This window comes from Mytilus trossulus, unplaced genomic scaffold (genome assembly GCF_036588685.1).
Source record: "Mytilus trossulus isolate FHL-02 unplaced genomic scaffold, PNRI_Mtr1.1.1.hap1 h1tg000445l__unscaffolded, whole genome shotgun sequence".
NCBI lineage: Eukaryota > Metazoa > Mollusca > Bivalvia > Mytilida > Mytilidae > Mytilus > Mytilus trossulus.
Genome location: NW_026963363.1, coordinates 75,765 through 102,779, shown reverse-complemented (window position 1 = coordinate 102,779; position 27,015 = coordinate 75,765). Strand labels below are relative to the sequence as shown.

Genomic DNA, 27,015 nt, shown 5'->3' with positions numbered 1-27,015 from the left:
TCTATAACCTATCAATATTGTGAGCATATTTTCTTCCTTAACTTCTGCTCTACTGACTTATAATAACAATTTTAAATTCTAGAATTTTTTTAATTTCACTTTAGAACATCCTGAAGTCAATGTTAAAATCTTTCCAGTAACAATTAAGATAAGAAGAATAATAATGGTTTTCCTTTGACAAACTGGTTGTTTCACAGTATTAAAGGGTTGATTAACTTGGTTAAAATGATGATAATTAATATAATTTGATAGATTAAGAAAAGGTTAAGTTTATATTGATTATTTTTACTTTCGTTGTTCCACAGTTATGGTCCTTGATAAATTAACAAATAGTACTTAGTCTTTATGTCATCAAATATGACAACTTTAGAACAATTTAACTAATTCCTTTTATAGTTTTAATGGTGTGCGTCTGATGACAAAGTTGAGGTCAATTTTGATTTTGACAATTTCAACTTTAAATTTTTTTCCAAGAGTTTTGGCCCTTGCTTTCTATAACAATGGTGCCAATAAATGCAATATGTATTGTGATTATTATTTCACTGATGTAAATTTTGACAAAAGGAGACATTCTATTTTTCAGCAATATTATCAAAAGTGAGCAAGTTTGATCTATATACAGATCAGGTTATTGTTGCTATGGAGACAGGAGACAAGAATCATGGGATAACAGGGAGTTTAGATTGGTTGTCATTAGAAACTAACTTTAATCACAATAAGATAGGTAAGGTTATATAATAATAGAAGACAACATTTTCAAGTTTAATACACATGGCTCTTAATTTCTTTACTGTTGAAATAAAGAGACATAAGGTTTACATCACTGAGACAACAAAACCAGTGACACAAAGGACTACAAGAGGTCAAAATACGGTCTTATACAATAAACAAATATCTTTACAAAATTACAAGAGGTCAAAATACGGTCTTATACAATAAACAAATATCTTTACAAAATTACAAGAGGTCAAAATACGGTCTTATACAATAAACAAATATCTTTACAAAATTACAAGAGGTCAAAATACGGTCTTATACAATAAACAAATATCTTTACAAAATTACAAGAGGTCAAAATACGGTCTTATACAATAAACAAATGTCTTTACAATATTACAAGCTGGTCCTAGTAAAGTAATTAATGATTTGCCATCCAAATCAAGGGACTGAAGACAACCACTGACAAGAAGGTGAAGAATTGCATACGATTCTATAGAAACCTTATGCTTATGCTTTTAAATTTCAAAACATGCATTATCTTTATATCCACAAAAACCATGAAAATAGGTATCCCATGATAATGAATCCATAGTATTGGAGTTCAATTTTTCTGATTAAAACTTCCAGGAAAAACTATGGAAGTTTATATAAATATGCACCTTAAGAATGCTACAGTGAAAACTTCATTTGAGAAGCTATCAAGGACATTGATCCAGCCGTTTGGTATTACCATAGAAACAGATATACAGCTTTACAGTGACATTGATCAAGATGTCACATCCCCTAGATCTGTTGTTACCCTGACAACAGGACTGCTGTCTGTTTTGATTGGACAAGAACATATCATGTGCTTTGATAAAATTTTGAAAGAGCTTGCTGCACTTGTTCCTGTAAGTATTTTTTTAATTTTTTTAGGAAAACCTCCATTCCAAAGAGAGAGTACTCTGGTTTATATATGTTCTTCTATCCCATGAAATTCAAGTCGAATGTTTCTCAGGAACTGTGAATCAGGGCTTCCTCAATTTTTGTGTTTCATATGAGCATGCTGTCATGTGTAATTAACTTTCACATTAACTGTTTACCAACTCCCTCTTCATAGAATACTTTTATGGTGGAGGGGAAGAAAGCGCATAAAGTTCAACTTAATTGAATACCAAAGAAACTCGCTTTTGAATAGCTTATGAGTAAAGGTTTACATTTTTATTTAAATTTGCGATTTTTGATCAAATGTACACAAAAATAAATTGCATCTAGAATAGGAAATATTTTTTCAAGACAAAATACACTTTATACAATCTTATATAGAAATTCAGTTAACACAGTCTGGCATAAAAATGTTCAAAATATAATTCTAGAAAAAATCAAAGGGAGATAAACCTGATACAGGGGAAACAGAAAGTAAGAAGACTGGTACTAGATCATTTACTACAGATGAAACTCAAGATGATCTAAGACAGGGCCAGTTCAATTATGTCATTGACCAAGGTATGTTCATTTATATACGAATCAAACAATGATTAAAGTTATGAATATAGAAATAAGTAGATATTGTATGATTGCCTATGAGACAACTTTCCTCCAGACCCCAAAAGTCAGTAACTTAAGGTCACCATATGCATCAATAATGAGCATAATCCATGCCTCATAGCAAGATATAAAATGTCTAAATATGACCAAAACAATTAAAAAAAGAAGAAAAATTCCCTGATTTATGTACAAACAATTATAAACAACAAAAAGTTTAAGGAAAATACTCACAGCATACTCATACAAGTTTATGAAAATGTAGTAAATTAGGTTATACTTTAAATTGTGTTCTCAATTTGTAAAAAGATTTATTGGTAATCTCTATTTCAATTCATTAAATGACTGCAATTGCAACTTAATTAAACATTTATGCTTGACATTTTCAGATGAAATCTCCAGTAAGTGTGATCCAGGGGAGATAATCTTTTGTAACAGAGATAAAGATGGGAATAGTCACATGACCTGGTGTTACCATCAACCTCGAGTTGTCTCCCTTGTCAAGTTTACACCAATACCATTCAATGTTCCTGTGAAACAGATGACAGAAGAGTATGATGAAGAACAGCTGGTGAGTACTTGTCTAGAGTTATGTCCCTTTTCAAGTTTACATAAAAACAAGTTTATGTACCTGTCTCATTAGTCACACCAACTCTATTGAAAGCCCACTATTCCTCATAAAGATGGTAAAGTTTTTAACGACTTTGACTGGTCTATACAGGTCTGGCACAGTCAATGTTAAATGGGACTGATGTAAAGGCTAAAATATGTAGAGGGAGGTATATTGATAAAGACTCACAATTTTATTTTCAACTTATAATATCTTTTGAATGTTATTTTTAGATACCATGTTGTCTGCAGTATTATGATCCAGCTACACACAACTTTGTTAACTACATTGATTTTGAGTTATCTGAAAATGAGGAAACATCATTACTGTTCCCAGAAATCAAGGCTGATAATGCAAGGGACATAACTGTGTCATACCTCTGGAGGGTTGTGGTATATCAAGGATTTATAGAGAACTCTCAACAGTAAGTTTATTGTGGTTCAAGGGACATAACTGTGTCATACCTCTGGAGGGTTGTGGTATATCAAGGATTTATAGAGAACTCTCAACAGTAAGTTTATTGTGGTCCAAGGGACATAACTGTGTCATACCTCTGGAGGGTTGTGGTATATCAAGGATTTATAGAGAACTCTCAACAGTAAGTTTATTGTGGTCCAAGGGACATAACTGTGTCATACCTCTGGAGGGTTGTGGTATATCAAGGATTTATAGAGAACTCTCAACAGTAAGTTTATTGTGGTTCAAGGGTTCATAACTGTGTCATACCTCTTGAGGGTTGTGGTATATCAAGGATTTATAGAGAACTCTCAACAGTAAGTTTATTGTGGTTCAAGGGACATAACTGTGTCATACCTCTCACAATCTTATAAAAAAGAAGATGTGGTATGATTGCCAATGAGACAGCTATCCACAAAAGACCAAAATGACACAAACATTAACAACTATAGGTCACCGTACGGTCTTCAACAATGAGCAAAGCCCATACCGCATAGTCAGCTATAAAAGGCCCCGCTAAGACAATGTAAAACAATTCAAACGAGAAAACTAACGGCCTTATTTATGTAAAAAAATGAACGAAAAACAAATATGTAACACATAAACAAACAACAACCACTGAATTACAGGCTCCTGACTTGGGACAGGCACATACATAAATAATGTGGCGGTGTTAAACATGTTAGCGGGATCCAGACCCTCCTCCTAACCTGGGACAGTGGTATAACAGTACAACATAAGAACGAACTATAAAAATCAGTTGAAAAAGGCTTAACTCATCAGATAGACAAAAAATACAAGTTAGTTTATTTCCAGACATTAGAATGAATAATGAAGTAGCTACTCTAGCCATCTTACCAATAAATTTTGCTGTGCACAGCCATTAGAGGAGCTTTTTGTAACAACTCCAGGTTAATTCCTGTCACATGATCTTCCTGTTCAATTATTTTTGTTTTTTATTCCCGACATAAGAATGATAAAGCTTTCTCTAGCCATCTTACTGATATCTTTAGCTGCGGCCTGATGAGAGTAGACTCTTTTTATATCTCTGCCTAACTTCCTTGTTTGATTTTTTATTCCAGACATAAGAATGATGAAGCTACTTTAGCCATCTTACCGATATCTTTAGCTGCGGCCATGAGAGTAGACTCTTGTTATATCTCCACGTTAGTTCCAGTCACACAGGTCTGTTTGTCCTGTCCTGTTATAGAAGTCAGACTACAGAATCATCCTCAACACATGGGACAAGGTATTTATAAAGTTAGGGGAGTGATACTCTTATATCTTCACATTAGTTCCTGTCACACAGGTCTGTTTGTCCTGTCCTGTTATAGAAGTCAGACTACAGAATCATCCTCAACACATGGGACAAGGTATTTATAAAGTTAGGGGAGTGATACTCTTATATCTTCACGTTAGTTCCTGTCACACAGGTCTGTTTGTCCTGTCCTGTTATAGAAGTCAGACTACAGAATCATCCTCAACACATGGGACAAGGTATTTATAAAGTTAGGGGAGTGATACTCTTATATCTCCACGTTAGTTCCAGTCACACAGGTCTGTTTGTCCTGTCCTGTTATAGAAGTCAGACTACAGAATCATCCTCAACACATGGGACAAGGTATTTATAAAGTTAGGGGAGTGATACTCTTATATCTTCACGTTAGTTCCTGTCACACAGGTCTGTTTGTCCTGTCCTGTTATAGAAGTCAGACTACAGAATCATCCTCAACACATGGGACAAGGTATTTATAAAGTTAGGGGAGTGATACTCTTATATCTCCACGTTAGTTCCAGTCACACAGGTCTGTTTGTCCTGTCCTGTTATAGAAGTCAGACTACAGAATCATCCTCAACACATGGGACAAGGTATTTATAAAGTTAGGGGAGTGATACTCTTATATCTTCACGTTAGTTCCTGTCACACAGGTCTGTTTGTCCTGTCCTGTTATAGAAGTCAGACTACAGAATCATCCTCAACACATGGGACAAGGTATTTATAAAGTTAGGGGAGTGATACTCTTATATCTCCACGTTAGTTCCAGTCACACAGGTCTGTTTGTCCTGTCCTGTTATAGAAGTCAGACTACAGAATCATCCTCAACACATGGGACAAGGTATTTATAAAGTTAGGGGAGTGATACTCTTATATCTACACGTTAGTGTCTGTTACACAGGTCTGTTTGTCTTGTCCTGTTATAGAAGTCAGACTACAGAATCATCCTCAACACATGGGACAAGGTATTTATAAAGTTAGGGGAGTGATACTCTTATATCTCCACGTTAGTGTCTGTTACACAGGTCTGTTTGTCCTGTCCTGTTATAGAAGTCAGACTACAGAATCATCCTCAACACATGGGACAAGGTATTTATAAAGTTAGGGGAGTGATACCATTATAACATCTCCACGTTAGTGTCTGTTACACAGGTCTGTTTGTCCTGTCCTGTTATAGAAGTCAGACTACAGAATCATCCTCAACACATGGGACAAGGTATTTATAAAGTTAGGGGAGTGATACCATTATAACATCTCCATGTTAGTGTCTGTTACACAGGTCTGTTTGTCCTGTCCTGTTATAGAAGTCAGACTACAGAATCATCCTCAACACATGGGACAAGGTATTTATAAAGTTAGGGGAGTGATACCATTATAACATCTCCACGTTAGTTCCTGTCACACAGGTCTGTTTGTCTTGTCCTGTTATAGAAGTCAGACTACAGATTCATCCTCAACACATGGGACAAGGTATTTATAAAGTTAGGGGAGTGATACTCTTATATGTTCACGTTAGTTCCAGTCACACAGGTCTGTTTGTCCTGTACTGTTATAGAAGTCAGACTACAGAATCATCCTCAACACATGGGACAAGGTATTTATAAAGTTAGGGGAGTGATACCATTATAACATCTCCACGTTAGTGTCTGTTACACAGGTCTGTTTGTCTTGTCCTGTTATAGAAGTCAGACTACAGAATCATCCTCAACACATGGGACAAGGTATTTATAAAGTTAGGGGAGTGATACTCTTATATCTCCACGTTAGTTCCTGTCACACAGATGTACATAATTGTTTTCATTGTGTTACAGATGTACATAATTGTTTTCAATGTGTTACATAATTGTTTTCAATGTGTTACAGATGTACATAATTGTTTTCCATGTGTTACAGATGTACATAATTGTTTTCAATGTGTTACAGATGTACCGGGGAAGTTGAAGCCATTTATATTTGATGATACATCCATTGTTGACGAAGAGTTTGCTGTTGTTACAATGAAAAACCTGATGATAACAGGCCATCAACTAGTAGGAGATCTGGCTAGAATATGTATACAGGTACTGACCCTTATTTTTACTTTATTGGTTATTAACCTGAACAATTCAGTCCCTCCCCATAATCAATCTTTTCTTATTGTGAGGGCCTGAAATCTAAACAACATATAAAGCTCTTCATGAATCCTAGATTTTGATTTATACCTATAAAATTGAAAATGGAAATGGGGAATGTGTCAAAGAGACAACAACCCGACGATAGAGCAGATTACAACCGAAGGATACCAAAGGGTCTTCTATACAGTGAGAAACTCCCACACCCGGAAGCGTCCTTCAACTAGCCCCTAAACAAATATGTATACTAGTTCAGTGATAATGGACATACTAAACTCCAAATTATACACAGGAAACTAAAATTAAAAATCATACAAGACTAACAAAGGCCAGAGGCTCCTGACTTGGGACAGGCACAAAAATGTTGCTGGATTAAACATGTTTTTTGAGATCTCAGCACTCCTCCTATACTTCTAGCCAGTGTAGAAAAAACAAACGCATTATACATCATTTCTATTTATAGGTCAGCAGTAATGTAGGTTTGAGTTTGGTAGAAATGAAACATTTAACAGTCCACCCGGTGATACCTCTAACTGATGTTTACTGTGACGTCAACTTTCTACAACATCTAAAGGTAAGATAAAAAAACTTTATTTTGATTTGGCATGGTATAAACATACAAGCATAAGCTCTTTAGAGCTTTTCGCCTAATATAAAAAACAAACACATACAGACAAAGAATGAATATGATATACATGCAAGGCACTCAAAGCATTCATATATATTATCAGTAACACATAACCACACATAAAATGAATGAAAGCAATCAAAATCATTTAGCACTATAAACAACTAAAAGGTAAATGAAAATTTAGAATCTATGAGAACAAATTAAAAAAAAAAAGGTAAATTGAGGAGATTTGTAGTAGTTTAGCAACTTATTATATGTATGCTACTGTATATATATATACCACTGATATTTAAAATGAGGAATATCAGTAGTGTAAACAATCATTACACAAGCAAGGAAACAAAAAAAGTTAAGTAACAGTGTTTTTTATAATACATGTCAACCCTCCTGTTTTTTGGAAGTTTAAGTCGTATTTTATATCACATTGTAGTTACATTTAAAGCAGTCATACCTTTTCCAAATGTGAACAAGATAGTTATACCATTTTTAGTCTGTTCATCAAAATGTAACATAAGCTATAAATATGTTTTCCCATTTTCAGCCACCAGCCTTAGAGAGTAACTTTAATGTTGGACCATTGTCACTAAGTGTAGGACAGGGGACTGTTCATACCATTCACTGTGCTGTCAACTCATTTTCCCAGGTATGGTACTTAAGTTGGACAAATATTTTGTAAATACAAATCTTCAGGCTGAAAAGTTAACTGAGAATATTTGTTTGAGACCTTATTTATACACCTTATCGCTATTCCTTATTTATACACCTTATCGATATTCCTTATTTATACACCTTATCGCTATTCCTTATTTATACACCTTATCACTATGCCTTATTTATACACCTTATCGCTATTCCTTATTTATACACCTTATCGCTATTCCTTATTTATACACCTTATCGCTATTCCCGGCTGACCCAAGAATCTGTTCCTCTTGAACTATTGACGTCATACAACAATCACTTTTTCATTATGGCTTCAGATGTTTTGTATTATGACGTCAAAATTTAACTGGAACCTGTGTGATGTCCAGTAATGGCGGACAATCAGCAATAAGGTGTATTTCAGTCCTTTTTTTGTACCTAATTTATTGAGCAAGAGATATGCATCTCATTTGTTCTCAAGATTTAATGAAATGCATTATTAATTACAGAGTTTACTTAGTTAAAGGTTTCCACTATTCAAAACCCCTGAAAAGTCTGAAAATTAGAATAATCTAAAAATCGGGGACACACTTTTTGGGGTGTAGGGAAATTGTAGAAATAACTTATTAATATATTATAATAATATATTATTTGTTTCAAGCAATTTATTATAATTTCAGATAACTAAGCCTAGTGAAGATAGAATGGTTTACAGCCAGTTTGTTATTTGTAATGATACAAGTCACACGGTCAGGTTTGGTCAGGTAATCTATCTTGTATTGAGTCATATACATATAATTTAAGAGACTTGTCAGCTAGGCAAAGTTTTTGTGAGATGTTTCCATTTCTCTACATTTACTCTTGTTGCCTTTATCTGATACTATGTGTCTCTGATTCATCATTAGATATTGTATTATGTTCTCTGGTTTACATACCTACCAACTTTTCAAAATGCCCATGGGGGTTTTGCATGCAAGATGGCACTCATAGTCCTTCAAAACCTTTCAGGGGGCTTCAAATATATTTTAATGTTGTTTTTTGGCTTCTTTATACTTTAACAAGCATGAAGCCATTGTAAAATTAATTGTTTTGTTTATATTGTGGACACAATTGCTATTTTTAAATTTACATTTGGGAGCCTCCATGGGGGAAAATCCCCCTCAAATATTGACAGTTGGCAGGTGTGGGTTTAAATCAGGTATTAGGTAGATACTGTTTATATTTTATAAGTTAAATACCCATGAACATTAATTTGAATTAAATGGCATAATAACATAAACCTTTGATTATTTGACTTATACACATGATACATGCTTGCAAATAATACAAAGCACAACAATTATAGATCAGTTTGTATTTGTCAGATTCAGTGATGATGTGGTTATTTACAAACATACAATTTTAATTTAAAACAAATAGGCTAAAGCTTTGTGAGTACCTACATTGTTTAAGAACAGACTTATAATAATGACCTTGAATTTCAATTGAAGGTTGGCACAGAAGAAAATATTCTGCTACATTCCAGACAAATGAACTGCTATAGTTGGAGATCTCAAAAAACTAAACAGGTATGATATAAAATTATAGGTAACATATGTGTCAAAATGTGTGGACTGTTTATAAAATACTACCAGTATTCCAGACAAATGAACTGCTATAGTTGGAGATCTCAAAAAAATAAATAGGTATGATATAAAATTACAGGTAACACATTAAAAACATAAGACAAATATAGATCTTGAAAACAGAATTTAACAGATAGATATGCATGTAGTCATTTCACTATAGAGACATTTCTGTGTGTCCACACTTGTTAAATGTATTGTTTCATACAAAGCAGACACTATACCCTGTTAAACTATTTGGACGTTTCTCAACTTTTAATATAATATATATAGTTACATTTTAATAATTTACCCAATTAAAAGTCATTGAAGTTAAGAAATTTGATGTACACTATTACTGTCATTAAATAGAAAACCTAGAGTAGTCTTGTAAAGAGCCATCTGTCATCGATTAATTGTAAAAGTCATAGGCGGATCCAGGGCCCCCCCCCCTTTTGGTTGATTATATAGGGAATCATTGAAGTATGACTGGAGTGGGCCCCCCCTTAGGAAAAGTTCTGGATCTGCCACTGAAAGTAATCTCTCTAATGGTTGCTTTAACCCTATCTATGAAATTTTGGTTATGTATTACTCATGGTGAATAAATACAATTAAGCTTTTATTCCAAATTTTTATTCAAAGTTTATTGCTGTTAGATAAGCATATGGCTCACTATGATTTATTATATTTGGTACTGTGCCATGAAAACAATGAAACTGTATGACTAAGAGCAACATGAGGGGTGCCCTATGTGGAGTAGGATCTGCTTACTCTTCAAAATCACCTGAGATCACCCATAGTTTTTGGTGGGGGTTGTGGTGCTTAGTATTTAGTTCTATGTTGTGTATTCTGTACTACTATTTGTCTGTTTTTATTTTTAGCTCACCTGGCCCGAAGGGCCAAGTGAGCTTTTCTCATCACTTGGCGTCCGGCGTCCGCCGTCGTCGTCGTTAACTTTTACAAAAATCTTCTCCTCCAAAACTACTGGGCCAAATTAAATCAAACTTGTACACAATCATCATTGGGGTATCTATTTTAAAAAATGTGTGGTGTGACCCCTCAAACCAACCTAGATGGCCGCCATGGCTAAAAATAGAACATAGGGGTAAAATGCAGTTTTTGGCTTATAACTCAAAAACCAAAGCATTTAGAGCAAATCTGATAAGGGGTTAAATTGTTAATCAGGTCAACATCTATTTTCCCTGAAATTTTCAGATGAATCGGACAACCCGTTGTTGGGTTGCTGCCCCTGAATTGGTAATTTTAAGGAAATTTTGCTGTTTTTGGTTATTATCTTGAATATTTTTATAGATAGAGATAAACTGTAAACAGCAATAATGTTCAGCAAAGTAAGATCTACAAATAAGTCAACATAACCAAAATGGTCAGTTGACCCCTTTAGGAGTAATTGCCTTTTATAGTCAATTTTTAACCATTTTTCGTTAATCTTAGTAATCTTTTACAAAAATCTTCTCCTCTGCAACTACCAAGCCAAATTAATCCAAACTTGACCACAATCATCTTTTGGGTATCTAGTTAAAAAAATGTGTGGCGTGACGCGGCCAACCAACCAAGATGGCTGCCATGGCTAAAAATAGAACATGGGGGTAAAATGCAGTTTTTGGCTTATAACTCAAAAACCAGAGCATTTAGAGCAAATCTCACAAGGTTTAAATGTTTATCAGATCAAGATCTATCTGCCCTGAAATTTTCACATGAATCAGACAACCCGTTGTTAGGTTGCTACCCCTGAATTGGTAATTTTAGGGAAATTTTGCTGTTTTTTGTTATTATCTTGAATATTATTATAGATAGAGATCAACTGTAAACAGCAATAATGTTCAGTAAAGTAAGATCTACAAATAAGTCAACATGACCAAAATGGTCAGTTGACCTCTTTAGGAGTTATTGCCCTTTATAGTCATTTTTTAACAATTTTCATGAAATTTGTAAATTTTAACTAACATTTTCCACTGAAACTACGTACTGGGCCAAGTTCATTATAGATAGAAATAATTGTAAGCAGCAAGAATGTTCAGTAAAATAAGATGTACAAACACTTCACCATCACAAAAACACAATTTTGTCATGAATCCATCTGCGTCCTTTGTTTAAAATTGACATAGACCTAGGTGAGCCTCTAGTTATTTTTAGCCATGGCGTTTTCATATTTTCAGTCTATGAGTTTGACTGTCCGTCTGGTATCTTTGGTCCCTCTTTTATAATGTACATATAGTTTCTGTAAAGGAGTTTTGAATGTGATTGTAGTTATCTGTGTGACTAAAAGCTACATATGTGATTAATAGTTACCTATGACTAAGAGCTACACATGTGTATTTATCTGTGTGACTAAGAGCTACACATGTGTATTTATCTTTGTGACTTAGAGCTACACATGTGTATTTAATTATTTCTAACAAGAACTGCACATATGTTTGTTATAATTCTGGACTAAGAGCTACACATGTGTTGTTTTGTTATCTTTGTTATAAATAGCTACATATTTCATGATGTATTTGTAATAACTATTTTGATTTTAGGAGCTACACATGTGTTTGGATGGTAAGATATGGAAATGGTGTGAAGCATTTGACTTAGATACCATTGGTACAGTGGTCAGAGTTGTTAAAACTATAGACAGACGATATACAGTTCTAATTCAGATAAAACAAATCTCTAACTCACAGAAACAGGTAATACTATAGACCTAGAAACCATTGTTTAATGGGAGATAACTCACAGAAACAGGTATACTATAGACCTAGAAACCATTGTTTAATGGGAGATAACTCAAACTGTCTTAGTGATTAGTAACCAGATTTCCTAGTGATATAGAATAAGAATACTTTATTATACCCCGCTTTAAAAAAGGGGGGTATACTGTTTTACCTCTGTCTGTCCTTCCGTCAGTCTGTCAGTCAGTCCGTCCGTCCCATGAATATTTTTCGTCGCATTTTTCTCAGGAACTACAATACAAGGATTTCTGAAATTTGGTTTCAGGGTTTATCTAAGTCAGCTATACCCTGTGGTGCGTTTTCAGATTGATCACTTGACAACTTCCTGTTTACCGAACACTTGTATGATTTTACACATGATAGCCAAGTTGAAAATTTTTTCACATTTTTCTCAGGAACTACAATACAAGCATTTCTGAAATTTGGTTTCAGGATTTATATTACTCAGCTATACTTTATGATGCGTTTTTCAGATTCATCACTCGACAACTTCCTGTTTACCGAACACTTGCATATTTTTACACTATTAATATTATCCACTTGCGGCGGGGGTATCATCAGTGAACAGTAGCTCGCAGTTTCACTTGTTAATCCAATTATGGACCCTTGCTGGTTTTAAATTTCATACAATGATTACAATGATTTGTGTTATAACAATAAAATAAAATACATCACAATAGAACACTGAACAGTTATTGCATGCACATGGGAGAGAATTATATACATGTATATGACGGGGGATTCACATTGAAATAATGTTTTTATGGCCTCACCAAAAAGTCGTTTTAGACTCTCTTTCATATTTTGTATTTGGTTTCTTGTTGAGAGTTGTCTCATTGGCACATCTTTTTTATATAATTTTTTGTTGTTGAAAATAAACAGTTATACAGGATTTTTTCTCGAAAAACGCCTTCACAAATTGAGCTGGTGTTTTTGTATGTGTGTCTACAATGATGATTTTCAAAGTTAAAGCTCTGTTGATTTTTGACCAAATTGAGGTGTTGGACTTAAAAAAATCTTAAAACAGCAAAAAAAAAATCTTAAAACAGATAACAGAATTGATAAAGAGTTTTTCTGTTTTTGCAACTGCCTTTGGTTGGAAGATAACTAACAGGCTAATTTCTTAGAATGTATATGACTACATTGAGTCAATATTGGAAAGTTATAAACAAAATGAACAAGCTATTTTCACTTTTTGGATCATAAAGAGGTTTTCATAACTTTGAAATGATGCCAGAGTGTACTTTATTTTACAGATTATAATAAAAGGACAGTTTTTATTGGCCAACAGACTATCATGTGACCTAGATATAGAAATGCACTCACCATCATTAGAGTCAGGAAAAGTTGCAGATATGTTGGCAGGGGCAACAGCTTCCCACACGTATGTCCTTGAACTTGATGATAACATTATGATGAAGGTCAGAAGGAAAGGGAAGACTTTATCCTGGTCAAAGGACATACTGATCTCCAAAGATAAAGTTCCCTCTAGTCAAATGATTTATGTAAGTTTCAAGTAGAAAAGGTTTATTTTTTTGTTATGTTCTTGTTCAATAAAAATCACATCTAAAATAACTGATTATATAGCAAGGTCCTAAATGAAAAGTCCACCTCATTCAGTAATAAACTTTTGCAAACTTTAAAATAACCTTATACCAGGTCGAAAAATTTATTCTGTTGTTTCGACCTGGTATAAGGTTATTTGAAACTCTGAGAAAATGAATCATTGTGCAGTATTATAAAATATTAAAAACAACATTTGAAATCACCACACGGTAATTGTTTTAATGGTCGACTGGCTTTGCCATCAGGTGTGGCATCCTCAGGACACATTTTGTTATTATTGTAAGGTCTTTCAGATACCATATGTACAGGAGTCTTACATACATGTGTGGTGTCATGTTATTATTGTAATGTCTTTCAGATACCATGTGTACAGGAGTCTTACATTCATGTGTGGTGTCATGTATATGAACAGATTACCAAAGGAGCATCCAGACTACTGGTAACTATATACATATTATATTTGATGGTTTTCCCTCCTGAAAACTGATTAATTATTGCCACTTGATGTTAACAAACAATAATTAAATAACCACTGCCTTATTTTATCATTTAATTGTAACTTATTTTACATTTTCCTATGGGAAATATTTAATTGCATTTTGATTTGCCTTGATGGAGTATAGTAACTGTTTCCTTCGGCTGCATCATCACTTGAGAAATCGACTGTATGCAAATGAATAACAATACATCTGTTAACCTATTTCAAGTACCGTATTTATTCTATTTAAAGCCCCCCTTCTAATTAACGCCCCCCTACCGAAAATCGTGTGTTCAGAACTTTTGACTTCTAATAAACGCCCCCATTTTGTAGTTTAAAAAATAAAATTGAAACTTAACCATTACAATATTGCAAAGACATCGACCCTGTCACTCAGAAACATGAAACGTAAAATCAATAATGCCCATGTTTTAATCCACTCCGATAATCCAACACAGTGTGTACAAGTTCCAAAAATAGATCTGTCAGGAGAATGTCAGTTACACAGTACGCTGTTGAAATTGTGTTCCATTGATGTGCATGCTTGTTCATTCGAAAATTTTAACAAATTATTTGATGAGGTCACATTACCTATTTATAGAATATGGAGACAATAAGAAACACCTGTATGTTACTATAGTCTGTTTCAACAAAATTCAGGTAAAGGTCAATGAAGTAAGGTACGAAATTCGTTTCTCTAATTGACGCCCCCCTTTCGGAAATTGTCTTCGCCCCCGGGGCGTTTATTAGAATAAATACGGTATTTATAATTGACAGAACAGCATGATAGTGTTGATGCCTTATATAGCTGGCTTTTTGAATGGATTTTGCTCAATGTTAAAGGCTATGCAGTGACCTATAGTTGCTAATTTAGACATCATTTGATGGGTCTTTGGTGGAGAGTTGTCTCAGTGGTAATCCTACCACTTTATTATTATATTATATGGTCTATAGGTGATGTTTTGTCCTCTGTTTGTCCTGAGATCACACTTTATTATTATATTATATGATCTATAGGTGATGTTTTGTCCTCTGTATGTCCTGAGATCACACTTGCCCTGTTCTCTGTTTGTTTCCATGGCGATACCAAACCTTGGGAAGAGAAAGGAAGTGGAAATGGCTGGCAAGGGGAGATCACTAGAGCTAGAACTACTGGGTGATGCTAAATATGATCTGAGTTTTAAATTGAGGTATTGAATAGAATTAGTATGCTACAACTTTGAAAACTAATATAGAAGTTGAATCTGAATGAATCATATTGTAATGTCCTAATGTATTTCTGAAACAAGACCCACCCCTTCAATGTTATATGTAGAAAATTCAACAAAAAAATGTTAAAGCAGTCTATTAAATGATGTTTTCTATGTCAATAATGCACAGAAAAGGATTAATAATGACTGTTTGACAATTCTTTTAAAATTACAAGTATCATAGAAGAGGGGGGATAGGACCTTTATCGGGACTCCGGGATCGGGTGTTTTTTAATTTCGGGATTTCGGGATTGACCCTTTCGGGATCCGGGAATTCTTTTTTTCGGATTTCGGGACGTCGGGATTTACTTTATTTAAATTCGGGATTTCGTGTTTTTAAGCTCAGGATTTCGGGATCAGGACCCCTCCTATCCCCCCTCATAGAAGAAGAATAAGTTAATGGTTTTTAAAGGCAGTGCTTTAAGGCCTGACTTTTAAGTCATGAGGTTCATCTTTTCATACGCAATCTTTGCAGGGGGTCTTTTGGCCAGAAATAGACCCGGAAATGTTCGAATTTCTCCTCTTCTTTTTATGGTATAATATGGTTTTTGTTTCTTTCATTTACATTGGGGACTAAAGAAACGATCAGTGTGTATTGTTCGTTTTATAGAAATTGTTATTAGTGTGTATTTTGCATTATAAGCAGTCAACCTGACTACAAACTATCATTATGTGTATTCCGTGTGGAAAGAGGTCGGGTCAATTTCGAGTGTTATCTGACATCTAAAGATTCTTTAATTAGTTCAGACGTTGATATAACAATGAAAAGTCGACTGAACATGATTAATATTGCATCTTCTATAATTCAAAGCGGAATTCGGTTTATGAACGAGAAACCGTAAAAGCGTTTCTAGTTATGTATGTTGTCTACGTATTATCCTGGTTCCCGGTACTACGTTCCGGGTATTAGCTATTTGATATATGTGATGTGTAACATTACGATCGGGTACCAGCCAATTTACGTGTGTATGTGTATATGATTTCCCGCCAAAATTGCCGATTTACAGCTAAAAAAATAGTCCATAAACGTTCCGTATAATGATATGCAAATTCATGATTAATCGTAACTTTTTTTTATCTTTGTATAATAAATATAACAAAATGGATTCCACAAAATTGAAAATAACATTATTTTACGAGGATTTCTCATATTTTTCTCACTTCCGGCGCAGTAATACGTATGTTTTGAAGAAGCTCGAAGGATTTGACAGAGTGAATTGAGAAGGAAACGGATAGATATACGTCCTTGCTATCAGGTAAAACAATTTAAATGTACAGAACAAAACATTTACTTCACGCAAATAGTACAGGCTTAAGCTTTTTACTGTCTTACATGACTAGTCGAGTGTTTAAACGACGGCGGTGACCTACAAGGTACGGGTCATACTGGGTCAAGTCTAAATATGTAAACATCTCCACGTGCTATTAGGTAGAAAGCATCGTAATGCAATGTCTACAATTTTTCCTCCTTTATACATCGTTTAACCAGATATATTTCTCTTTCAAATACTCTTTAACACGGATTGAATGTACGTATATTTTCTAGTGTTTTCTTGTCCTTATTAAAGTTCATTTGTTGATGTTTAAATATTTTTGAACGACTGAACACAGGAGTGAATGAATGCAACAATTATATATACTGAAGACTTGGGCTGTAAAATGATAGTGTACGTATATCATACTGATAATTATTCTAGCTGTAATTATGTTAATTTAGGATGTAATGACAGGAATTCACGAGTTATGCCTCAGGCTTTCTGAAAAAATATCAATGACAATGTAAACAGGAACAAAACATTGACACGAATGATGCTCTCTTCTATGTTATAGTTATTTAGGTATGTGTGTTGCACAAGTTTCAAAAAAACTTAAGTTATAAAACTTTTTTTCAGGGCACAAACCCACTTTAAAGAGACTTGTCTACTGCCATACCCATCCTATTTTCATGCTCCATTTGCAAGCAAGAGACTGAATGGTTTGCAAAATTAAAAATCAGGACGGTGTCCAATTAAAACAAAAGAACTAAACTGGATGAATATTGTAGGAGAAATCTAGAGGAAAGTTTTGATTTGTGAAATTGGTTTTCCTGAAAAGTCATTCATCCTAGCCTGCAGAAAGGAACTATAACTGTCCACCACCAACTGACGAGCTAATGTTGAGCTTCACATATGGAATTACTCAAATACCATCAATGTCTATGTTTTCAGCACAGATTTCACAAGTTATGACAAAGCTGTGCTTTTTTTTTATACCTGTTAAAGAGTTGTATACTAAATTTATTTTTTTTATCAATAAATATATATTGTGTCATTTAAGAACTTGTATTTTGCCAAAAAATGCATACTAGTGAATGAAAGTGGTGCAGTTCATTTTGCTTTGGTATATAGAATTGAATTACAATTGTTCATGTTATTGGAATGCTTATAAAAATAAGGAGATGTGGTACAATGTATATGATATTTAGTGAGTTTATCAAGCAAAAGTGAATAAGAAATAGGTATAAGCAGTTACAGGTACATGTACTACTGTACAATCTCAAACTATGAGAAAAACTCATACCGTAAAGAGAATTTCATATTTACAAGTAAGTTTTGTTTTTGTGTTGAATAATTTTCTTCTATTGTTTTAATTGCAAATATGGGAAGTGGTTAAATGCTAATGAGACAGCTGTTATGGCCACAGAGCTTTAATTGAAAACTTCTTTTTCATTCATACTGGTAGATTTTGCCTGGAGTTAGAAACATATCTGCCAACTTTTCATATTGCACATGGGGGTTTTACGTGAAAGATGGTCAATATAGTCATACAAAACCTTCAAGGGGGCCTTCAAATGGAAGCAGGACAAGTTGCCCCACTGGCTAATCACCCCACTTTTTTAAAAACTGCCACAAACTGATTTATCAAATCGCCCCACATGTGAAATTGGTTAAATCATGTTTAATATTACTCCTGTCAACTCGCCCTACTTATAAAAAAACGGTAATATTTAGATTAATATATACAATGAAAAATAAAAACTCGCACCACTTTAACGAAAACTAATCTACACAGAATACAAACAAACCAAAAATTAATTTAATTACTACATGTATTATTGATATATACTGAAATTATAATTCTAAAAATAAAACTGATTGTTGAAGAATAACTGTAAGTTTGAAGCTTAGTTATTTGCATAACAGTTGAAAAGAAACCAGTTAAATGTATCAAAATGCAATATAAGGAATTTAACTTATATTTAATGGAATAACATCTTTTTCCATAAGTGGGGCGAGTTGGCATTACTAAATTCATCCTGGTTAATAATATATTTATCTAGATTTCACCCATTTCCATTAGGTGGGACCAGTTGGCAGGAGAAATATTAATGGGATTTATCACAGTTCACAAGTGGGGCGATTTGGTAATTCAGGTTGGGGCAGTTTTTTTGTCGAGCCTGCGACTTTTGTCGCAGAAAGCTCAACATACATTGTAGGGATAGTGATACGGCGGCGGCGATGTTAGCTCAGTTCTTAATAGGTTTATATTTTAGAAGATATGGATGCTTCATACTTTGTATATGGTTGCCTCATGTTATGAAGATTCCGTCGGTCACATGTCCAATGTCCTTGACCTCATTTTCATGGTTCAGTTACTACTTGAAAAAAAAGTTAAAAATTTTTGTAATGTTAAATTCTCTCTTATTATAAGTAATAGGATAACTATATTTGGTATGTGCGTACCTTGCAAGGTCCTCTTGCCCGTCAGACAGTTTTCACTTGACCTCGACCTCATTTCATGGATCAGCGAACAAGGTTAAGTTTTGGTGGTCAAGTCCATATCTGAGATACTATAAGCAATAGGTCTAGTATATTCGGTGTATGGAAGCACTGTAAGATGTACATGTCCAACTGGCAGGTGTCATCCGACCTTGACCTCATTTTCATGGTTTAGTGGTTATAGTTAAGTTTTGTGTTTTGGTCTGTTTTTCTTATACTGTTTGCAATAGGTCTTCTATATTTTGTGTATGGAATGGTTGTAAGGTGTACAGGTCTACCTGGCCGGTGTCATATTACCTTGACCTCATTTTCATGGTTCAGTGGTCAAAGTTAAGTTTTTGAGATTTGGCCTTTTTTTCTAATACTATATGCAATAGGTCAACTATATTTGGTGTATGGAAATATTTCATGATCTATATGTCAGTCGCACAGGTTTTATTTGACCTTGATCTCATTTTTTACGGTTCATTGCTCAGTGTTAAGCTTTTGTGTTTTGGTCTGTTTTTCTTAAACTATAAGCAATAAGTCAATTTTATTTGTTGTATGGAAGAATTGTAAGCTGTACATGTCTACCTGGCATGGTTTATCTGACCTTGACCTCATTTTCATGGTTCAAAGGTCAATCTTTAGTTTTCTTGGTTTATGTTAAGATTATGTGACCGTTGTAATAACGCTTTATTATTAGGACTATCAACATAATATCAATGATTAGTAAAGAAGAATAGACATTTCAGTGTGTGCACCCTTGTTTTTAAAGTGGGGCGAGTCAGTGAAAAGTGGGGCGATTTGTCATGGATTCCCTTCAAATATATTCTAATGTGGATTTTGGCTTCTTCGTGCATTAGCAAGTTCATAGCCATTGTTAAATTAATTGTTTTCTTTAAAATAGTCGACAAAATTGCTCTTACAAAATTTCCATTTGGGAGCCTTGAGCTCGATTGGGGAAATACTCTGCAAAAACTGACAGTTGACAGGTATGGTCATCAAAAAAGTTGACATGTTACTATGTACATTTACCATTATGTTACTTGATGTCCTTGCTATACACACAGTACAGAGACTAGTCAATCTTTGTGAACTTTTTTTTATGGGAGTCATAGAATATGTGTATACAATCAATAATTAAAAATAGTCTATTTATATTGAAAAGGAAAAGTTCTTATATGTCTAAAGAAAAGGGATGGAAGACACCAAAGGGAAAGTCAAACTCATAAATTTAAAGCAAACTGACAAGGCCATGGCTAAAAATGCATTTCATGGGAGGCACAGAAAATATACTGTAAACAGTAGACTAGATATAGGTGAACTGGGTACAAAAGAACTCTAAATCTTAAATTCTACAAACCACCTCTGTTCTATCCATGGAAGATAATGATATAACTGGACTAGAAATACACACAACCTGTAATTAACTGCCTTTACAGCGCTTTCGCGCTTTGATTTAAAATATATTTATCAAAATTATAAAAAGTAAAGTATGGGTTAAAAGGCAAAATATTTGTTTACATTACATGGATTCCTGACAAAAACTCAAAAACAAGAGGAGCGAACATCCTTTATAACCTTTTAAGAATGATTTATTTTAGAGATCATATTTAGGCAACTTGGTGCAGTATTCACCATGACCACGTTTTAAGATCTCATGTAATAACCTTGACCTCTATTTATAATCTTTTAAGGATGAATATTTTCTTTTTCAGGTCAGATACTGACAAAGTTGACCCTGCATTGACCTTGACCCCTGAGCTTATTAACCAGGTTGAGAGGAAAGAAACTAAAAAATGTGATTTTGATAAGATGTTGGCTGTGATGAATGACCAGTGGTCAGATAAATGGCCATACACAGGATACTCTATTAGGTAAGTTGACAGTGATTGACCAGGAATTACAATGGTCACCATACAGATTTGTATACATATAGTAGTAAGTAACTAGGTTAGGTTTGAACATTAATGTCCCTTGGTCAGTTAAATGGTCAGACACCAAATATTCCATATACCATAGAATATTAAAAGTTATATCAGACCATGAAAGTCCAGTGGTCAGTTAAATGGTCAGACACCAAATATTCCACCTGCCATATAGTATCAAGTTTTTCAGACCATGAGTGACTAGTGGTCAGATACATATCCTTAGGCAAATATTGTTGTGTCTTGTGAATATTTTAACTCATTGTTTGATTGTGTTAATGTAAACATGGCTGATATTTTATTTTAAATTGTTTAGATATTTCAAAAAAGTATTTAATTGAGTAAATTATATCTATTTAGTTTGAACTTAAAAAAGAAAAACTACCAGTAATTAAGTACCATCAGTTCTGTTAGTTAAATGTTTAAGTGTGTGTCTATTCTGTACATTCTGCTGTTGTCTATTCTATGGTCAGGTTGTTGTCTCTTCGACACATTCCCCATTTCCATTCTCAGTTTTATAATGGTCAATTGCTGACTTATAACACTCATGTTTATTCTACTTCACAGTGATGAAAGTCAGTTACAGAAACAGCCAGCTAGTGAATTAAGTGACCTTGACCTATCATTACCCAGTATTGACCTGAGTTTGACCCTGACAGAATTTTGGCCAGGATGTAGTACTGTGCTCATTGATGTGTGTCCATGGTGTTTATTGACCAATCACAGCACATTAGATCTAGTATTTATAGATTCTAGTAAAGCAACATGGCCACTTCCTCAAGGAAAGACATTTAGTCCACCTAAACTTCAGGTAAGTGTTTGATGGCAACTATTGAGTTCGAAAGTTATTTACAATACAGGCTTAAATTTTTTTATTCATATGAAGTTTGCAAAATTATTTCACATTTCTTCTGAGTTATTCTCATAGGATTGCATGCAAACTTCTCAAACCACAAAATCAAGTTTCAAAGAAAATATTCCATGAAAATTGAAAAAAGTAAACCAAATACAGTTTTGATAAAATTATTAATAAAAAAAAAAGTTTAAAAATAAAACATTGTGAGATTTTATCTTCGATTGGATGATAGTAAATAAATGTAAAAGATGTGGTATGAGTGCCAATGAGACAACTCTCCATCCAAGTAATAATTTGTTCAACACAGAACCTTGGCTCTCACCGAACAGCAAGCTACAAAGGGCCCCAAAAATTACCAGTGTAACATGGTTCAAAAATGGAAAATCAACTGGATAATCTATAGAAAAAAAGAGATAAGAGAAACACTTATGAACCACATCAATAAATAACAACATCTGAACATCTGGTTCCTGACTTAGGACAGTAAGTCTATAATGAGGTCAATGTACTACATAGCAACACAAGTAAACCACAAGAAAACATTTAGTTTATAGATTTGAATGTTCTAATTGTAAATGTTAATTGTGTAAAGTTTTTTGTCTGTTCATTTGTTAAGTCTTCCTTTTTTGTGTCATCCATGACAAATAGTGAAAAAGTCTGCACTTGAATATGATGACATTGACTTCTGTTTTACACATGCATTTCTTGGTTAAATTTTTTTTTAAAGTTCAGATCTAAATAATATCAATTGGATATTTGATTAATTTTAAATTTTGATTTAACAAGAATCCTTTTAAAGGAAATGAAAAAAAGATGTTCATCCTTTATCCTTTTGTCTTTTTGCTTCAATATCATGTTGAATAAAATGGTTGCCATAATATATAAGTTGTTTCTGTGTATTACAGTCATCATTTAGTATTGGTATAGTTATAAATGGTAATCTCCATCAAGGAGGTGAGATAGGTTTATCTGAGGAGGCTGTAGCAGACCAGCGTTATAGACAGGACCTAGGTAAAACACTGTACATAGATGGGTATGCTCAAACACAGATATTGGTGACATCACAGCAAAATACACATGTAAGTTAATAACAATCTCAGGGCCATTTATATCCATCTATGTATGTTTTCTCTTTGTTGCTAACATGAAACTACATGAGAATTTGTTGGTAAGTTGTCCCATTGGCAACCAAACCACATGGCTTTATTTTTATATTAAATCTTGTTAATGAGAATGTGAGACAGTGATACCTGATAACTCCTCATCTTTTTTGGTGCTGGTTTTTTGTCGAGCCTGCGACTTTTGTCGCAGAAAGCTCGACATAGGGATAGTGATCCGGCGGCGGCTACAGCGGCGGCTACGGCGGCGCCGGTGTTACCTCACTTCTTAAAAGCTTTATATTTTAGATGGTGGGAGACATGGATGCTTCATACTTTGTGTATGGATGCCTCATGTTACAAAGTTTCCGTCAGTCACATGTCCAATGTCCTTGACCAACTAAAGTTAAGATTTTTTGTAATGTTAAATTCTCTCTTATTATAAGTAATAGGATAACTATATTTGGTATGTGCGTACCTTGCAAGGTCCTCTTGCCCTCCAAACAGTTTTCACTTGACCTCGACCTCATTTCATGGATCAGTGAACAAGGTTAAGTTTTGGTGGTCAAGTCCATATCGGAGATACTATAAGCAATAGGTCTATAATATTCGGTGTATGGAAGCACTGTAAGGTGTACATGTCCAACTGGCAGGTGTCATCTGACCTTGACCTCATTTTCATGGTTCAGTGGTTATAATTAAGTTTTTGTGTTTTGGTCTGCTTTTCTTATACTGTATGCAATAGGTCTTCCATATTTTGTGTATGGAATGATTGAAAGGTGTACAGGTCTACCTGGCATGTGTCATATGACCTTGACCTCATTTTCATGGTTCAGAGGTCAAAGTTAAGTTTTTGAGTTTTGGCCTTTTTTTCTAATACTATATGCAATAGGTCAACAATATTTGGTGTAAAGAAATATTTCATGATCTACATGTCAGTCGCGCAGGTTTTATTTGACCTTGACCTCATTTTTTACGGATCATTGCTCAGTGTTAAGCTTTTGTGTTTTGGTCTGTTTTTCTTAAACTATAAGCAATAAGTCAATTTTATTTTGTTGTATGGAAGAATTGTTAGCTGTACAATTCTTCTTGGCATGGTTCATTTGACCTTGACTTCATTTTCATGGTTCAAAGGTCAATGTTTAGTTTTCTTGATTTATGTTTAGTGTATGTGACAGTTGTAATAAAGCTTTATTATTAGGACTATCAACATAATATCAATGATTAGTAAAGAAGGCGAGACATTTCAGTGTGTGCACTCTTGTGTAACTTATCTTCAAACATTTGTTGTTTTAAGAAATGTTCTGTCCATAAGAAAAATAGCTCTTCTTATAAAGTCTGTTCTTTTTAAGATGAATGAGACCATTTACCTGTAAAACAAATGTAAACTCTTAAGATTCTTTTACAGGTTGGAAACTACAGCTATTTTTCTATAGATATTATTTATTTTAGGTATACTTCCTCACTCTGCAGTCTAAGATGGTGAATGGTATGAGAGTTGTTAATGTCAGGGAGACATACTGTATTAGTAACCATACCTCCATTGATCTGTTGCTGTCAAATCACAGTCTACAGCCCTGTCCACAAAAGGTAGCTACTTTTTATGCCCCCTCTATTGGTATTATGTTTTCTAGTCTGTGGGTCTGTTTGTTCGACAGTCAATCCGTTCTTTTGTAGAAAAAAAATAATCATTACTCATGTTCTAGTATCAACCAAACTAGTGGTGTAAACCAGCAAATTCTGGTAATAACTGATCAATGATTGTAATAACTGATCAATAATTGTAATAACTGATCAATAGTTGTAATAACTGATCAATAATTGTAATAACTGATCAATAATGGTAATAACTGATCAATAGTTGTAATAACTGATTAATAATTGTTATAACTGATCAATAATTGTAATAACTGATCAATAATTGTAATAACTGATCAATAATTGTAATAACTGATCAATACTTATATACAAGTATTAGCTAAGCCAGCTGTGGATTTGCTGTCCCACTTTCCCTGCTTTCCACCTAGTTTGAATAAGATTTGAACATTTGTAATAGTAGAAAAAAGTTAAATAACAAAAAGTGCTGAACTCTGAGGAAAATTTAAATTGGAAAGCCCCAAATCAAATGGCAAAATCAAAAGCTCAAACATATTAAACAATATACAACAACTATCATATTCCTGACTTAGTACAGACATTTTCTTATGCAGAAAATGGTGGATAAAACTTGGTTTTATAACTAGCTAAACCTCTCAATTGTATGACAGTTACAGAAATTTCCGTTATATTGATAACAATGTGTGAACAAAACAAACAAACATACTGCTGAATTATTAATATTTGTTGGATACCAATTTTTGTGGATTTTGTTGGAACAGTAGCACCACAAATAAAAATGTTCAACAAATTCCAAATTACAAATGGTCTTGAGGAATGTATGTCTGTATGAAGACTTTGCCAAAACCGTGAAATAAGATATTCATTAATATGCAAGTTTTAATTATATCAGAAAAATTGTTACCCATGAAACTAAATGAATCCACAGTAATAGATAAAATTGTCAAAAATAGAGGTACAGCAGTCAACATTGTGTCATAATTTTAATCATTAGAAACCACCTTTAAAATTCATGTTGACCAACATTGACCATTCTAATGCAACAACATTTGTAACGTTCATTTTGATTGGATAACGTCACTTATTTTCATGGCATCAATTGACGATTGATGCTATGGGACGTACGCGCAAGCGCAGACGGCATATGACAGATTTTAAATACATGTTTTAACGTTATTTTCTGTCGGTTTCATTAGAATGGAGATAACAATATTGTATGTTAAGCTCCGACGGCATCAATTGGGGATTTGATGGTCGCAAATACCCGTTTACTGTCTCCGCTAACGCGTCGCCAGTAAACTTAATTTGCGACCATCAAATCCCCAATTGATGCCGTTTGAGCTTAAAATACAATACAGTTATCTCCTAAGTATTGCCCACTTGAAGAGTATTGACTAGAGCAGTCTAGTTCTCAATCATATTCAAATTTATATGTGAAGTTTTTTCCACAAAGTCTGTATTTTGTTATATGATTTTTATTTGATTTCAGTTTTCTGTAAAATGTTCTGATGACAACATCAGGTATTTACAGTCAAAGTCTACTGAAACTACACCACTACCTTCCTGGGCAGGCTACACCATGGAGGACACATCAAACATTGATATCAGCTTTATAAACTATGTTATGATTAGACAACAGACAACCAATCAGAATACTGCATCTGCAGATAGATCTAACGCCAATAATGATTGGTCATTCCCAGTTAGACTTGTAGCCAATGAAAAACCAGGCAGAGTTACAGTTTCTATTCCAGTTCTGACAGAGACTGTGATGTCACTTCCTCTATGCATTGTGGGTCAAACAAGGAATGGTGTTAGTTATTTTATAGTGAAAGAAGACAATTCCCCGTCATGTTTACTGTATAACTTTACCACTGTACCAATAGTCTATGGTTATCAGAATATCTCCATTTCTAGAGCAGGTTTGTAGTTTTTCCTAACTATTTGTTTAATTTTCAAAAGGATAAGAAGAGCATGTTTGCAGACAAGTTAAATCAGAAGTTTGCTGTTAAAATTTACTATTTCATAAAAACATAATTTAAAATACATCAATATTTTGGAAAAAGTTAACTTTAACTGGATGTATTTTTTATTTAAAAACGAAAGTTATTAACATTTTTGTGGGTAAAAATGTCTGGACTATTTATATAACAGGTTTTGAAAGAATTGAGTGT

The 27,015-nt window shown here is 33.8% G+C and overlaps 1 protein-coding gene across 1 annotated transcript in view; it reads left to right on the top strand.

The window, feature by feature from the left end:
• The window catches only part of LOC134702392 (intermembrane lipid transfer protein VPS13B-like), a 74,375-nt gene that overhangs the window by 36,574 nt on the left and 10,786 nt on the right, over positions 1-27,015 (top strand). Inside the window, exons 24-43 of the mRNA XM_063563296.1 lie at positions 584-724; positions 1,348-1,610; positions 2,076-2,205; positions 2,634-2,815; positions 3,088-3,278; positions 4,393-4,559; positions 6,510-6,646; positions 7,161-7,271; positions 7,870-7,971; positions 8,651-8,734; positions 9,461-9,538; positions 12,115-12,267; positions 13,566-13,814; positions 14,234-14,314; positions 15,371-15,543; positions 21,062-21,220; positions 21,839-22,082; positions 23,033-23,206; positions 24,677-24,814; positions 26,331-26,763. Of these exons, the coding sequence (XP_063419366.1) occupies positions 584-724; positions 1,348-1,610; positions 2,076-2,205; positions 2,634-2,815; positions 3,088-3,278; positions 4,393-4,559; positions 6,510-6,646; positions 7,161-7,271; positions 7,870-7,971; positions 8,651-8,734; positions 9,461-9,538; positions 12,115-12,267; positions 13,566-13,814; positions 14,234-14,314; positions 15,371-15,543; positions 21,062-21,220; positions 21,839-22,082; positions 23,033-23,206; positions 24,677-24,814; positions 26,331-26,763 (3,390 nt within the window). The remainder of the gene's footprint in view (positions 1-583; positions 725-1,347; positions 1,611-2,075; positions 2,206-2,633; positions 2,816-3,087; positions 3,279-4,392; positions 4,560-6,509; positions 6,647-7,160; positions 7,272-7,869; positions 7,972-8,650; positions 8,735-9,460; positions 9,539-12,114; positions 12,268-13,565; positions 13,815-14,233; positions 14,315-15,370; positions 15,544-21,061; positions 21,221-21,838; positions 22,083-23,032; positions 23,207-24,676; positions 24,815-26,330; positions 26,764-27,015) is intronic.